General features: G+C 37.9%; 3 protein-coding genes across 3 annotated transcripts; 1 reads left to right on the top strand and 2 right to left on the bottom strand.

Annotated features, from left to right (window-relative positions):
• Positions 1-2,518: 2,518 nt before the first annotated feature.
• On the bottom strand, positions 2,519-5,063 carry LOC122057167 (transcription factor MUTE-like). The gene is made up of 3 exons (XM_042619179.1): positions 4,922-5,063; positions 4,369-4,833; positions 2,519-2,913 (listed from the first exon to the last, which is right to left on the bottom strand). Exons 1-3 carry the CDS (start codon positions 5,015-5,017, stop codon positions 2,827-2,829), a joined length of 648 nt encoding a protein of 215 aa, XP_042475113.1. The 5' UTR covers positions 5,018-5,063; the 3' UTR covers positions 2,519-2,826.
• A 3,560-nt stretch (positions 5,064-8,623) lies between these two features.
• LOC122057488 (probable aspartic proteinase GIP2) lies at positions 8,624-10,192 on the bottom strand. The gene has a single exon (XM_042619604.1). It carries the CDS (start codon positions 10,065-10,067, stop codon positions 8,724-8,726), a length of 1,344 nt encoding a protein of 447 aa, XP_042475538.1. The 5' UTR covers positions 10,068-10,192; the 3' UTR covers positions 8,624-8,723.
• Positions 10,193-14,757: 4,565 nt separating this feature from the next.
• On the top strand, positions 14,758-15,262 carry LOC122094820 (probable aspartic proteinase GIP2). The gene is made up of 2 exons (XM_042665415.1): positions 14,758-14,888; positions 14,935-15,262. The coding sequence occupies exons 1-2, from the start codon at positions 14,758-14,760 to the stop codon at positions 15,260-15,262; spliced, it is 459 nt and encodes a 152-aa protein (XP_042521349.1).
• Positions 15,263-15,711: the final 449 nt, after the last annotated feature.

Below are 15,711 nucleotides of genomic sequence, written 5' to 3'. Positions count from 1 at the left end.
TTTGATACAAGCCTTAACAGGTTGAAATGGAACATCATCACCATCAACCATTATTAAAATCAATCCAACAGGCTTGAATCCTTGAAGGTAATATGTAATGATGTATATATGGTCATATAAAATTATGGTCAGATTGGGCCGGACTGGGCTCTGGATGGCTTGTGTGGGCGCAAATTCTCAGGGCCAAACTTACACCCTTAGTTGGTATATAATAGATCAAAAGGTCAACTAAAATCTGTGTAAATAAAATGACTCCAATAGTAATTCCTTTTCCTATAAAAAAATTCAAGCAAAATTTTCAATATTAATTTTTAATAGTTGTATAACTTCACAACATTCAACGTATTGTTTTTGGTTTCTAGGTTTAGACATCTCATTTTACCAATGATGGTGGGTGTTTCTTGAGGACTGAGTAATTTTATATCTATGGATTTATGGATTTTCTCTACGTCCTTTGACACGTCCAATGCTCGGTCAGACAAAAATGACCGATACGCCTAGAAGGTAAACTATGATGAAACAAGGATGTTTGCTCCAAAGTTCGTTAGTATCCAAATGATATATTATTTTGTCATGCTAATGTCTGGTATGAAAATGAGTTTGTTTGACCCTTTAATGGGAGAAGGGTCCATTCCAGTTGAGTGGAGAACCCACATTAGAGCCCTTTTGGACCGGTACTGTGATTGCATGAGACTTCATTTCATTTAATTTTCTGTAATCTTCTCCTCAATTTCTTATTATTGCATTGTTAAAAAAAGCTTCAAACACCAATTAAGTTCAGAGACTCAAATCTTTTGCGCAATTTTTTTTTTTTTTTTTTTTTGCATATTATGGCTTATGGTATTTCTACGTGTATCAGAATGAGTTTATCCTATCTAATCCTTTATCATGGTTTTGTTTTCTTCAAGGGAAAAAATCACTCATGCCACTTGTTTGGACTTAAACCTTGTGTCTACAAATATATTTTTCTGAGCATTTGAGGTGGTAATTTTATGTCCCAAAAGTCCTGTTTCATTGTAGTTGATTTTCTTATTGACACACTTTTGATGCCAAATAATCTGTAACTTTTTTTTTTAGCAACATATTTTTTTTCCCCTCCAAAGAGGTTAAAACCTTGTCATTTCACACGTGCACTCGAAATGACAACAACAATTCTTGAGGATGGCATGATCTTAAGTCACTTCCAAATATCTTCGTAAATCCTTTTATTACCTATGACTTAAAGAACTTTTGGTAAATCACAACAGAAAAACATTAAACCCAAATTTAGCTATGACAGTTAGAAATCTTGCTGAACACCCTTCAAACAAATTGTTCAACTGGGCACTAGCTAGAAAGTTAGAATGGCCCAAACAGATACACAAGATTTCCTCTCTATTCTTAATATCCAATTCAATGGTCCATTCATCATTGCTTCAGAGAAGTTAATACAGTTGCTGATGGCCTTGCTAAGCACGCTGCATCTACAAGATCATTTGAAGTGTGGAATTCTCCCCCAAGGTTCTCTCTATATTACATAGATTGGGATGCTACTGGAAAATCAAGATTTCGGTTCTCTATCTTGGCCCCTTTTCTGCTGATGGAAATGCCGAAGGTGGAAAAGGGTGCTGAGTTTTTTTGCTTTTCTTTTTTCTTCGCTCTGTATGGCTTAGGCCTCTTATTCCATTCTTTTATTTTCTTTATACATTCATTGTTGACCTTAAGCAAAAAAAAATAAAATAAAATAACCAATAGAATGAGGTATCAGTCTATTTGTTTTTTTAACACCCAACATCCCTTTGAAATATATATCTTGGAATTAATTGGTCTTAAGATGCAAAACAATTTGATAAACAACAACCAAATCCCATGAAACAAGGCAAGCAAGATATCATCAAGAGATGACCTGAATCTTCTACACGATTTGGGCATCTAGTAGCAATGTGAAAGCCTAATTATATAAAGGAATCCATGCAGCCTTTGCATGCATCATGCATGGCTATAAATAGAGTTGAATGGTAAAATAGAATCCATGTAGCCATCATCTTTTAGTTGGTATAAGGCTTAGCTGAGTTTGAGAATACGTGTTTAACAAATCTCCCCTTTACTGAATCACTCTAGATATATTTTCTTTCTTTTCATTTGTATAATTATATTTATAGATCAAAAAACAAATATTACTCTATCTTCAAGTCTGTAGCTATATATCTTTGTCAAAGGAGCCCTAATCAACAAATACATTTAGCTACCAGCTATGATTATCTTTAAGATATTGAGGCCTGAAAAGAAGAGATAGAGACTTTCTTTCAGTAAAAAAATTTCAGTCCCCTGACAATTAGAATAAAAGAAAGGGTGCACCTTGCTGTCACCGAAATGTTGAAGGGAGAATTTATAACCTTTTTCTAAGCATGAGTGAAGAAGGATTTTCAAATTAATTTGAAAATGACTTATCATTTTGTTACTTTTAAAACTATCAGTATCCATATTAAATTATAAGATTACGCTTATTGAAATATATATATATATATATATATATCTGTTAATATTAAATTGCAAAAAAAGTAAGGTTACAAATTTTTTTTTTTTCACCAACTTCAACTACAATAAATATTTTTCATGGAAAAATGAGGATGAGGAGAGGTTAGCAATCTGCATTTCTCTTTTATGCTTATCATTCCATGCACAAGGGCCACGCTTTCCTTCTCTATCTTTATCGGATAACTTCAAAGAGTAGAAAGAATTGTCACCACTCAGCAGCTCAAGTATGCAAAAGAAATAAATTGTTCTACTTTACATAATTACAACATTCTTATTAGAAAATATGTCTGATCAATCTTACAAACCTGTCTAATTGACAAAACTAACATCTTGGCAAAAACTCTGTTGAACTTCAGCAGCTAGATCCTCCAAACTTAGCTGGCATTCGAGCCCAATCTGCCCATAAATAAGAAGATACAAAGGGGATAGGGAGGTGAACCAAATTGACATTAGAGTTAAATGGATACCTTTTTATTGATAATGTGTTACATTATCTAATGCAATTTGTTCACTAGGAAACACATGAGCATTTAACTTTAAAAAAAAAAAAAAAATAGAACTCGATATTTTCTTCATATCATCTTTTTTTTCCCCTTTTTGCATGCCAATCCTACATTTCTTTTTTTTTTTTTTTTTTTGGGATAAGTTAAAGAATTTTCTATTAAGGACATAGAAAGTCCCAGTCGAGGGCATTTGATTTCACTTGTGGTCACAAAATTTATTTTAAGGTAAATTCATATTGTGACTTTATAAACTCATGAATCATTTTTATTCTCTATTATAATTGTGTGATGATCACTTTTCTTCTAATGATTCTGCATTTTCAAAAAACATATTTGGTTATCTGGTTTCTAAGAGTTTGTCAAGCTCTCCCCCTACATGTTAAATCCATGTTTGGCTAAGAAGCACTATTAGCTAATGCCCATTGAAAGGACAACAATGAGCTTCCAAATTCACTGGTAAGATGAGGCCCTTTCTTTCTAAATCACTGAGAGTACTGCCCACCATACTAGGGCCAAAAGACAGAAGAAAAACAAAGGGAAGAGGATCATTGCCCTCGTGGGTTCTTATACCTAAGGAGCCGCTATTTCTCATTTGAGTTCTATGTTGGTTTCTATGACATATTTGGAGAGAGGTGAACCAGCCATCAGACTATATTGTTTCTCTCTCTTATGGAGGTGAAGAATTGTTTATTTTTCCTAATGCTTTCTCATCATATTTGGCTATTCTTGTTCAAAATCATGCTAATCGTTATATTTGTAAAAGATTGTAAACTTGCTTATCTTTAATGAAATTTCAGTATCATCTATAAAAAAAAAAAAGGGGAGGGGAAGGAAAGATTGATCCTGTGACTGAGAGGAAACCCTCCTAAATCATTGACCTATTCTATACTCAGTCCTTAAGGTTGAAAATTTCATGGATAAGCATATTGTCTGGTGGGTTGGTGCGCTAGTCTCCCTGAGGATTACTTGAGGTGATCGTAAGCTGACCCGAACACCTTGGTTGACAAGAAAAAAAAAATATATATATATATATATATTGTCTGCATATGAAAAAAAACCTTTGACACCACCTACAATATAGAAATACAAAGTCCATATCACTTGATCAAATTGCACTTCCCTTGAACAGACATAAGGATTAACCCATGTGGAATCATTAAAAAAAAAAATGTTTCTGCATGTTTGAGGGTCTTTGTTTTCAACTAATAAAAGTTATTACTTGTCTTGAAATAATGTATATGTTCGTCCACAGACTAGTTTGCACCTTAGAGGAAGAAGAAGAGAACTGTTAGTTGTTTCTAATGGCTAAGATAATAAGAGTATATATTTTAGGAAATAATTAACATACCTTAATAACGAATGAGCATAAAACAGTGTCTTCCATGCTACTGATGCTGATATGGAGGATCTCGAAGGCAAGTTTCTCTAAGAGGCTTATAATTTTCACAATTTGTCCCGGGATTCTCTTAGATATTGTTCTGAGAATGACATTGGAACCAGAGATCTTGGCCTCAACTTCTGCAACCTGAGAATTGAAGCACGCCGCCCCCAGGTCTTCAATATTTTCAAGCCCAAAGGTACTCTCAGGAGTGGGAGTAGGAGTAGGAGGTGGAGGAGGAGGAAGAAGAAGAGGAAGAGAGGGAGGAGGTCGTTGGAATACTTGTCTTGGACTAGGAGTAGGGAGTTGCCTTGGGCTAGGACTAGGGCTAGGGCTTAAGCTCTTCCTGCGCTTCTTGGACTCCAAAGATTGAAGGACCTGGTCCAACTCCTTGATGAATTCTATTACTCCTCCTACGATGGATGCTTGGTCGCCCTTGATAGAGACAAGTAGAAGGTTTAGGGTTTATACACAGAAAAGAGAGAGAGAGAGAGAGAGAGAGAGAGAGAGAGAGAGAGATTACCCTCTTAATATAGAAGCATGGTGTCAAATCGCGTAAAACCTTGAGATGCTCGTTCATTTGCCTTCTCCTGTTCCTCTCCACAGCTATGTGAGACATCTTCAGGTATTAAAATTCCCAAGTGTTATTCACTTTTGTGTTCTTGTTGGGCCTTTTTCTTCCAAATCATGGTTTCGTCTATTTATATACAACAAGATAAGAGAACAGAGACGGTGCAACTAAACTCCTCTCTACTCCTCTCGAGGAGAACCATGTCTAGGTCGAGACTCATCTAGGTCCTCATTAAATGCTTATGCTGCACTCTCGTGACTCTCTGACTCTCTCTCTCTCTCTCTCTCTCTCTCTCTCTCTCTCTCTCTCTCTCTCTCTCTCTCTCTCTCTCTCTTTCTCGTTCACTCGTGTATATATTACATCTCACGTTTAATATTATGGGCTCATTACGTGGCCATGTGAGATCATAAAAATGCACAACATGGAGGAAGAAAATTTCTTGTCTGTCTCATGCAGTCGCTCATCCACTGTTCTTCCTTAATTGTCTCGACCATCCACTGTACATTGCATCCTCAACTCCAACTGATCAATTAGGTTTATTCTGCATTGTTCAGTACTCCCAGTTTCGTCCTTCTCTCTCTTTTTCGGTTAATCATTTTCTCTGAACCTGTGTAGGAAAGTTGAGAGAGAACCGATCGCAAGGTCGCTTTTGCTGGCCCCATGGAATGAGAAGTGGGAGAAAGGTTTTAAATTATAGGCTGATGAGACTACTACTACAAATCAACTATTATTGGGAAAGGGATCCACGAGGGCAGCATGGTCCCTACACTAGCATGAGTGTCGATGGAAGTGTGCGAAAGTATCAATAAGGGTGGGACCTTCTATTTTCATGAGGGGTGAGGTGGTCATTTTGCCCCCTATGCGTCTAGTGTCTAAGCAAAACGACCACATTGCCTTTCGCCCCACTATCATTTTTGAATTCTTTTTTTTTTTGACTTAGTATCTCCACTCATGGTAGGGAAATTCATGAAGAGAGAATCTCTTTGGTCAGGGTTCTAGGATTTGGATCTAACCTTATGATATAATTAAAGAAGTATATTTCGTACCTACTTCAATAAGGGTGAAAATTAACGATGAGAATCACTGTCCTAATTGTAGCTCAAATCACTATATATAAAGAGATTCTGTCTTCCCCCTTCGAAAAAAAAAATCACCTTATTTTTCTTTCTTATTTCTATCATTCATCATCTATACCTTTCACAGTTCTTTTCATCCCATGCAAATCTAGGTGCTTATATGAATGCAAGCGTTTGAGAACACAAGCATATCCAAATACCAAAAATATTAATGGGAAAAGATCGATCCCACGACTCCAGAACAAAATTAAAATTATACACCCCCACCCATGTACATTACTGCACCTCCCCGAGGAAATGATCTAAATATTCCCCTATTTGATGAGTTTCCCGTAATACTCCCCCTCCAACACCTGAAATTCCACACGGCGTCAGAGGGAATCTACGCCCAATATTAATACTCATTTATGGGGTTCATAGATTATGGCAGAAATCCTGGTTGAGCTTCTAGCTAAGTGGCGGGTGGCTAGGTAGTTGGGTCTAACGTAAGCCTAGGGAAGGTCGAGACTTCGACCCTCCAACCCCTCCCCCTCCCACCCACCAACTTTCTTAAAATAATAGTAGTATCATAGTGATAATAAGTGTAGCTCAGTGAACCCCCTTGCTAGACCCTTGTGGGTCCCTATCTTACCCATTTCCGTAAAGGATAGAGTTTTCCTCAAACCACATAATTTCTTCACCAATGACTTATTACATATCTTTCTTTATAGTTGAACCAATTTGAAAAAGACTTCAAAGTTAAAGATTTATCAATAGATAATATTGCTCCAATACCGACCAAAGAGCTATTGTAGTACTGATCAAAAAGACGGTTGTAGCTACAAGACGATGAAATGTGTTGTGGAATTTATTAACATTCTCTAACAAAATTAAGGTACGATAAGTAATCCCGAATTAAGGTACTGAAACTTGAATCAATGACAGAAAACCAAAAATATAGAAACAGAAAACCAAAAATATAGAAAAAGAAAAAAGAAAAAAAAAATAAGAATAATGACCTTAGATTCATGGGTGAACCTAAATGAATGAAATCTTTGCCTTTTGATAAATGTAGTAACCCCCCCCCCCAAAAAAAAAAAAATCTTCTCGCTCTGCGGCTTTAGTGAAAGATCTTTTATATGGGAACCACTAATCGGTGCATGCCTAGAGGATGATGGAGTATGGATGATATTCACATTTAATCTCCAAAATGGCCAAGTGTCATACACAATTGAAACCATAGGGTGTTGTTTGCCAAGGTTGTTAGGGGAAGAGATGCTTGTTAGGCACATAGGCTTTATTTATATATTTATTGTGGGGGAAATAAACACACAGAGACTAGGTGACTGCAACCATATAGTATAATAGTAAGCCAAACGAGGTAATGCCCGTGAGGAAATGAATACTCCCATTGGGTTGGGAAGGACAAACACAAACTCCTTCACACCCACTCACAGGCAAAAGCTGGAACCTTTTTATTCTGTAGTGTAAGATCTTATATAGAAGTACAAGTGCTTAATTGCTCATCTGAATTACCCTTGAAGAGATGAATCAGAGACCCTTTGAAGGAGGGCTGGTTCTCAGCAATTAATAAGGCTGCTCATGCCTTGCAATGTAAATTAACAAAAGTTAAAGGCTATGGTTGGATGCTCTGTCAAATATTAAAGTTAGACTGTTTATTGTTGGAAGGAGTGAAGGACCAAGTTTCTCAACACCCATGACCAATGGGAATCCATTCGGCATGGGAATCCAATCACCGTGGAAGATCCACGAGCATGAGGGTGCTATCGGGGGTATTTTTGGGAGATTCTAAAACTCGAAAGGGGTTTGTGAACCCTTGGATGGAGTGGTCGTCATGGAAAAGTTCTTCCTTGGAAAAAAAAAAAGTATATATATATATATATAATATCTGTAGAAGTTACGAGTTCCTTGCCACTTGATTACAGAGTTGCAGATTGGCACCATCAAGTTAGGAGTAGCAATCATGGTTACAAATATCGGTATGGGATGGACCCAAATTCTATATACATGTAGACCTCAAGTTCCTCAACCTACATGTCAAGTTTCAGTCTCTATAGAGATTTCCATGTGGCTTAATGAAACTCCAAAAAAAACTCGGTATTGCAAGAGAGTGCATGAGCATACATGGATGACTGAAAAAATACAAGGATCCATACCAGCACACAAGGGTTTTTGATTGAATTAGTTCTTGAAATTTAGATATGTGGCTAATCTAACCCCTTAACCTATCTATCCAATAATCAAGATTGCCACATCATCCCACAACGTGGCTAAAATTTGGTGGGCCACCCTATTAAGCTTTGAGGATGACCTGTACGTCCTAATGAATTTTTACATCTAAAAATCTAGACTAACGCTCGGGGTTTGCCTGGGCCTGGAGAAAAGTCAAGCTTCTAACAAGAAAGGCCAGTATTAATAAGTGGCCGAAGAAAATGGGTCAGGCAACTTTGAAGTTATCCAAGCCCAGGCCAGGAGTTGGCCAAGTCTAAATTTTGTGCTGAAGATAGAGCCCATCTTAGCCCTAATTTGGGCCAAGCCTGTGATATCTATCAGGCCATCAAAGAAGTGAGTTCACAAGTTTCCCTCGGTAATAAATTCATGTTTGATTTATGGGAAAATGGCTGTAAACAAAAAAATCCAACGACTGGCAAACAAAGTGAACAACCCCAGGTGCTTTATTAACGGTTGTTGTTGTAGGAGGATGTGAAGTTGAAGTTAGAGCAGGTAGTTTGCTTGAGTAGGAGCGAAGAGCTAAACCCAAGCCTCTTGGACCCAACATCAAATTGTAGGAGATTGTCCTCCATCTGATGAGCACCTATCACGATCGATGTCCTTGGGCCAATCCCACCATCCACGAAAGCCAAACACCATGTCTCCTCTCCCTCTTCCCCCAACATGCTCACCATCGAATTAGCACCAAATATCCTCCAAAACACATACTCCTTCTGCTCCATCACCAGATCTACGGTCGGCACCGCTGGTCCCACCCTCGTGCTCCCCACCTCATCCACCGGATAACACACATCGAACGGCTTCACGGATTTGGTCAGGGTAAGGTTCAGTGCCGCGGCTTCGCTGATGAAAGCCTCCGTGAAGACCTTGTAGATGGAACTTTCCATGGTGGTGTACGGTACTACGGTGCTGATCTTGGTCCCACCGAAGCCGGTCTCATCATCGATGGCCAGGAGCGTCTCGTTCAAATTCACGGCCTTTCCGTTTACTTTAACGGCTGTGACCCCTATGAAGTACTCATCAGACGGCTGGCGATAATAGGTGATGACGGTGTCACCGACAGGGTTAAGGATGAGAGGTGTGTACATCAGGGAGTTGGAAAGGTCCACCTGTTGTGGGACGAACACGTAGGGCCCACCGGTGCCTAAGAAAGCAACACCCGGAGCCGTGGGTGAACCGGACAGGCAAAGCGCAAACAAGTACGGAGAAGAGCAAGAGGTGCTAATCTGAGCTGGGAGGGAGAAATTTGAACGACCCAACGCGGCAACTCCGGCAACGCCCTTGGCCAGGCCTTTGAGGAGGAAAGTTCGAGAACAGGAGAAGACGAAATCGGAGATCAGAGCGAGTGGACCAGGTTTGCTTCCGTCGGTGGTGGGTAAGGCAATGGCATCGATGAGAGCGTCGCCTATGGTGGACTTCCGAGTCACGGAATTCTCGGGGAAGAGGGCGCAGGAGTTGTTTGCGCAGCCAGGGTGAGGGGGTTCGTAGCAGTTGGAGCAAGCCAAGGATTTGAGGGAGGCGCAGAGAGAGGAGTTGCAGGAGATGGGTTTGTAAGTAGAGGATTGATAGTTCTTCTCGCAGTTGACCCAATTGAAAGAAGCACCCAGGTCGACGACTAGATTTGTGGGTTGCAGGGGAGTTCTCTGCTTGATTTTGGTTGTGTACTGGAGGGTGGAGTGGTCTTTCGTGATGGGTATGAGAAGGGCTTTGGGTAAAGAGGCTGATGAGTATAAGCAGGGAAGGAAGAAGAACAGTAAGCAGAAGAGGTAGGAGCTAGAGAGGACTGCCATGGGAGACGATGATTGAGAATGACTTCACTAGCTTTTTGAATTCTGATAATAATGATTCTGCTTGGGAGGCCGGTGAAGCTGGTTAGCTCGTAATAAATAGAATAAAGCCAGTTAAAGGAGCTAGTGTCTTAATCCAAAGCCAACAGAAAAATAAAAAGCGAAATGCGAATTGGGAAAGCTAGCCTTTTATATTTCAAATTTTCAATGCCAGTTGGGCATAATATTTTAGCAGTTTCAGAAATGTTCTGGGTGTGTGGGATATACTCTAATTTTGCATGGTTGCTTAGATTTTGGAAATTTATATATCCCATGGTTTCCTGAATCTGATTTAGATGATTCAGCTTGAATCGGAGAGTAGTTTCACATCACCAAGATTTAAATTATGAGTACTGGACCCATTTTTAGTAAAGTCGGATTTAAGAGACATTTTTAGTTTGATAGAAAAAATTTAAGAGGCATTTACTGGACTGAATTGAAGAGACATTTAAGAGGCTTATCATATATCTTATAAAGGGAATTGGCCCAGCAAACCGGAGCCCACCCAAGCCTGCCATGAGTTCGAGCAGGGCTTTTGTATACAAAAGGCAAGATAATGCTACCCAATAGTACATGTACACACCAATACAAGGGAAACAAGGACTGGATTGGGGATTTAAAAAATAGTCAGCCCAGCTTTATTTTTTGTACTCCTAAGGGAAATTTAGGATACTGAGTGAAAAAAGTACAATTTTTTTGGGTTAAGAATTTTTTTTTGAACTTGGTATGTTTTCACCGAATAAAAGATTCCCCTTTTCAAATTCCAAATTGCTTTTGGGAATTGGGAAATTTTCTTTTGTTTCCCCAAAAATTTTCTTGCTAAAAACACAAGAAACATGAGAAAATATGAAAAGATAATAAAACAAAAAATGAATGATTACACAAATGATTTCCTATGTGTCTATCTCTCTATTAAAATTCAAAATTTTTTGAATTTTTTCTTTTCTTTTCCATTCTTCTCTTGGTAACCAAACATACATACTCTTTTTATTTTCTCACCATTTCTTCTCTTTTCTTTTCTTTTCTTTTCTTTTCTAGATTCTTTTTTCTTTTTCTTTTCTTCTCTTGGCTGCCAAACATAGCCTAAAAGTAATCATTATCATTATTATTTATTTTTTTTATTATTATTATTACTATTATTATTATTTTTTTTTTTTTTTTTATTTCCAAAATAGTATATAAATAAATTTCCTAAAACATTTCAAGACATGCAAACGATTGCATGCATATCACTTCATCAATCATCTTTAGTACACTAATTTTTTGTATATAATTAAAATTTTTAGTGTAGATTGGAAAATAGTGGCAATCCTTAGTGATGATTGCTAAGGTAACTAATCCAAGACATAACATATTTGAAGGCAGGAGGCAAATCCAATGGAAAACTTCAAGTCTTTTGGGTTTTAATAAATAGAATAAGTTTCCTCAATTTTAATATCGCAGTTTTGCGACCCAAGTTAGAAGGAGAATCTCATCGTCTAACCATTTTCTGATTGAACCAAAGAAAAGTATTTCAAAATATAAATAATAAGGAGATGAAAGTTAATGACGAATCCATGCATAATCTAAACATGAATGTTACAACCAAGAAAAATTTAGTCCGAAATTTGACTCTTCTTTATTAATAACCAGACAAAATATTTTAGAATTTTGACTTTCATTACATTAAGTATGAGCCCAGTTGTGAAAGTCCCAACTTGTATGTGTTATCATTAATCCGTGTGCTTACATTGAATTTGGAGATTGGTTGTCCTTCTAGAATAAACAATCCTTCAACTTCAAATCAGAAATCTTCTAGATATTGGGTTGGCAGAAAAATTGGTTCATAGTTTTCACCTCCCATTCCCAAAGGGAGTTCAAGCGAAGATTGAGTTGCAATCTATAACCTTTGGATAAAACCCAGCTGGTTGAGATACTTTTACTAATCTTACCAATTAATTGATGAAGTGTGATGTATGAAAAGTTTAAACCCAGATGGATTGAAGAAGATCAAAGCTAGCCTTCAACTTCGCAAGAGCAGCAATATAGACGCGCATTATAAAAAAAAAAAAAAAAAAGTCATTAAGGAGAGCGCCCTTTTAAACCTTGGCTTTAAAATTAGTAGACAGGCACTTAAGTATAATTTATTCTCAAAAGTTAGAATCCGGCTCTTCTTTTAAGCGTTGACTGTCTAGGTTAGTCCGAAGTTATTTGAACCATGTGTCCAAACGGTGATTTAAAAGTTGTGCTTCTATTGATCAGAACAAAGGCATCGCACCTAAAGTCATTGGATCACCTCTTAGACATGTGTCGATCACCCAAGTAATTATGGACAAGCCCAGGTGATTACTGTTCAGGAGAGGATTCCAATCCCAAACCTTAGCCATCAAAAAAAAGATGTTAAAGGTCAATAAATTTCCACATCAGACCACCTACTTTCAATGTGTAATTATTATGTTGTCATCCACATGGAACCCCCAACAGTTCCAACCCATAAGGATCTTTCCATCCCCTGAAGATGACATTTCATTCCCTCTACAAGTCTCCCCAATTAGAATTTTTAAACCTCTTCGATCACAAGCTTATCTTCCGGAATACTCATCGCAGAAGATCACCATTTATATAGTCTTGAAGACGAAGGAAAAGCTGGTTAATAGGTCAACTCTTTCAATGAGTAGGTGGGCCTTATAATCAACTAAGAAAGTCTCATCAAAATATATGGTTGTCATGGAAAAAATTTTGTTACTCTTCAATTGCAATAACTTTCCCGCAATCTAGGCTCATAGAATAATTCACTCCCCCTTTCAATCCGCAAATATTCTCTCAAGTTTTTTAAATACCATCCCAATTTGAACATTTGAATCGGATTTTTTTTTTTTTTTTGTAAGAAAGAACCGGATAAACGATCACTTATCAACTTACCTTGGGAGTTGGGAGGATGTCAACGTTAGAATTAGGTATCATCTTGGTAAGAGTGTCAAATGGTTCGGTTTCGAATTATTTGGTTTGGTTTCAGTTCTATTCCAAATGATAATACGGTAGATCATAACCGAATCGAAAACCAACACGGTTCTATATTTAGATATTCAAATCTATTCAATTCAACTCGATTCCAATTCAGTTTCGATATATAATTTTAATTCAGTTTTATACCTCGATTTAAATTCGGTTATAAAAACGGTTTCACTTTTGAACCATGACTATGATTAACCAAAAGCCATAATGGGCCCAAGTTATAAGCTTTATGGCCATTGCTAACTCCAAAATTATCTTAGCTTGTAAATATGTAATGATAAATTGTAAAAAACACTTATCACATTAAAAAAAAAAAAAACTCTTGAATGATAAGAGTAATTCGATTTGGTTTCGGTTCGATTTTAATTCGAATCGATGATTCTGACAACCTAAACCAAAATTGAGTCGAACCAAATAACATGCTCACATAATCAAACTGAAATTTAAACTGAATAAATTTGGTTCAGCTTCGATCCAATTAATTCGATTTGGTTTCAATTTCAATTTCAATTTCAGTATTTGCTTTCAAGTTAAAATTGACACCCTTACATCTTGGTGAACATTTAAAACATTTAAATTCTTTTTTGTTTAAAATATTTAAATTAAAAAAGCAAGTTGGTCAAACTTCAAAGCACAGTTTCTGAGTGGAGCTGTGGGGAATGGAAAATGGGAAAAGCGTCAAAGTCAAGTTGGAAAAAACAGATTAGTTTTATCAAAAAAAAAAAAAAACTCAGGTTTAGGTCTTTTGATCTTATCCGTTCATTGTGATATTGATCTGATGTTGAGGTGGAAAGTTCCTTTGTCCTACACTCCTATTTCATATATCATCATCTCTTTTGAAAGTCTCAGCCGTACGTGGCGGGCCACCGCCTAACTTCACGAACTCCATCTGCTCTTTATCCTTCGTCTTCGGTTCTTCACTTCACATCTCATTCTTTCCTTCAGACTCAGACACTTCCTTCGATTCCTCAATTCCATGGCTTCTATTGCCAGACCTAATAGTATCACTACTCTTCAATTCCTTCTCTTCTTCTTCTTCTCCGGCCTCCTTTTCTTCTCGCAATTCTCTCTCTCCACACCAGACTCTACCCATTCCTGTCTGGAAAGATGCTAGAACCCTCCAGTATGGAACCCACATTAATCAAGGTACTCTGCCCATCTCCCTCAGGCTGGTCATAGATCTTGGAGGCCTTTTCTTATGGCTTGACTGCCACTCCGGCTACTATTCCCCATCCTCTATCCCCGTCCGGTGCCATCCAATGCTCCGCCGCCAGACCCACCGGAGGTGGAACCTGCGACTGCAACAACGATATATATGTCGTCTGTATCCACAAAATACCATATCCCACAAGGCCGCCGCAGGGGAGCTCGTGGAAGATATCCTCACCCTTCCACTCCCATTCACACAAGTGGGTTCCAAATCTATCACCCACACAAGATTCCTCTTCTCTTGTGCCCCAACATTGTTGTTGAGAAGCCTACCCATCGGTGCCAAAGGAATGCTAGGCCTTGGAAATAGCCTTGGAAACAGCCGAATCTCCCTTCCATCACAGATCTCTGCAACCTTTGGCTTCACCGGAAATTCGCCATCTGCTTGCCGGCGAAAGCATCACAAGGTGTTATTTTTTTCGGTGATGGACCTTATATGTTGCATCCTGACATGGATGCCTCAAAGTATTTTATGTACACTCCACTGATCGAAAATCCGGTGACCAGGGCAGTTTCCATTGAACAGGGAGTTGCAGGTCGTGATTCCTCCGCCGACCACTTCGTCGGAGTGAAATCAATCAAGTGGAAAATCTTTACCTCTGAATGCATCTTTGCTATTGATCGACAGTGAAGGAATAGGAGGAACGAAGATAAGCACAGTTGTTCCTTACACCAAAATGGAAACCTCAATCTTTGATAGCCTTACAGAAGCTTTCAGTGAAGCAGCGATCAACATCTTTAACATGACTAGAGTAGAATCTGTGCCACCTTTCCAGTTATGTTTCAGTTCAAACAATATAGGTAGAGCCAGAACTGGGCCGGAAGTGCCTACCATTGATCTGGTGTTAGCAGAGAGAGATGGTGTTTTGGAGAATTTGGGGCTCAAATTCTATGGTAAGGGAAAACGAGGATGTGCTGTGCTTGGCGATGCTAGATGGGGGATGGAGACCCATTAGCTCGATTATGGTTGGGGGATATCAATTGGAGAATAATCTTCTACAGATTGATATGGCCAGTTCTAGTTTAGGCTTCTCTTCCTCGCTATTGAGCAGACAATCGACTTGTTCTAAGTCCTCCCGGAGGGTCCTCACATCAAAGGTAACTTTTTTTTTTTTTTCACACTTTTTTCATTTTGTCGTTCTCATGCATAGTTAATAAATTCGGATTTGAGAATGATCCAGATTAATTCGTTTCATTAATTCAACGATTCGATCAAAATATCAGTAAAAATAGCAGTGATAATAAAATTTGACTTTAGATTCGGATTCGGGAATTATCCATTTACAAAAATAAAAAGTTCGGATGTTATTTTTAATATTTGTAATACTTGTTTGATATTATCTATCAATTATTATATGTATATAACATACAAATGATATAAAAATTAAAAATTTTAATTTTAAAG

This window comes from Macadamia integrifolia, chromosome 12, assembly GCF_013358625.1.
Source record: "Macadamia integrifolia cultivar HAES 741 chromosome 12, SCU_Mint_v3, whole genome shotgun sequence".
NCBI classification, from domain to species: Eukaryota; Viridiplantae; Streptophyta; class Magnoliopsida; order Proteales; family Proteaceae; genus Macadamia; species Macadamia integrifolia.
This window is presented reverse-complemented; position numbering and strand designations above follow the sequence as displayed.

What these genes read in the sequence shown, in the direction of transcription:
- LOC122057488 (XM_042619604.1), bottom strand. Translation starts at nt 10,067, where the DNA reads ATGGCAGTCCTCTCTAGCTCCTACCTCTTCTGCTTACTGTTCTTCTTC.
- LOC122057167 (XM_042619179.1), bottom strand. Translation starts at nt 5,017, where the DNA reads ATGTCTCACATAGCTGTGGAGAGGAACAGGAGAAGGCAAATGAACGAG. An exon ending in CATGCTTCTATATTAAGAGG is followed by an intron (nt 4,834 to 4,921) that starts GTAATCTCTCTC and finishes GTCTCTATCAAG; the next exon opens with GGCGACCAAGCATCCATCGT. An exon ending in TATGCTCATTCGTTATTAAG is followed by an intron (nt 2,914 to 4,368) that starts GTATGTTAATTA and finishes ATTTATGGGCAG; the next exon opens with ATTGGGCTCGAATGCCAGCT.
- LOC122094820 (XM_042665415.1), top strand. Translation starts at nt 14,758, where the DNA reads ATGGATGCCTCAAAGTATTTTATGTACACTCCACTGATCGAAAATCCG. An exon ending in GTCGGAGTGAAATCAATCAA is followed by an intron (nt 14,889 to 14,934) that starts GTGGAAAATCTT and finishes ATTGATCGACAG; the next exon opens with TGAAGGAATAGGAGGAACGA.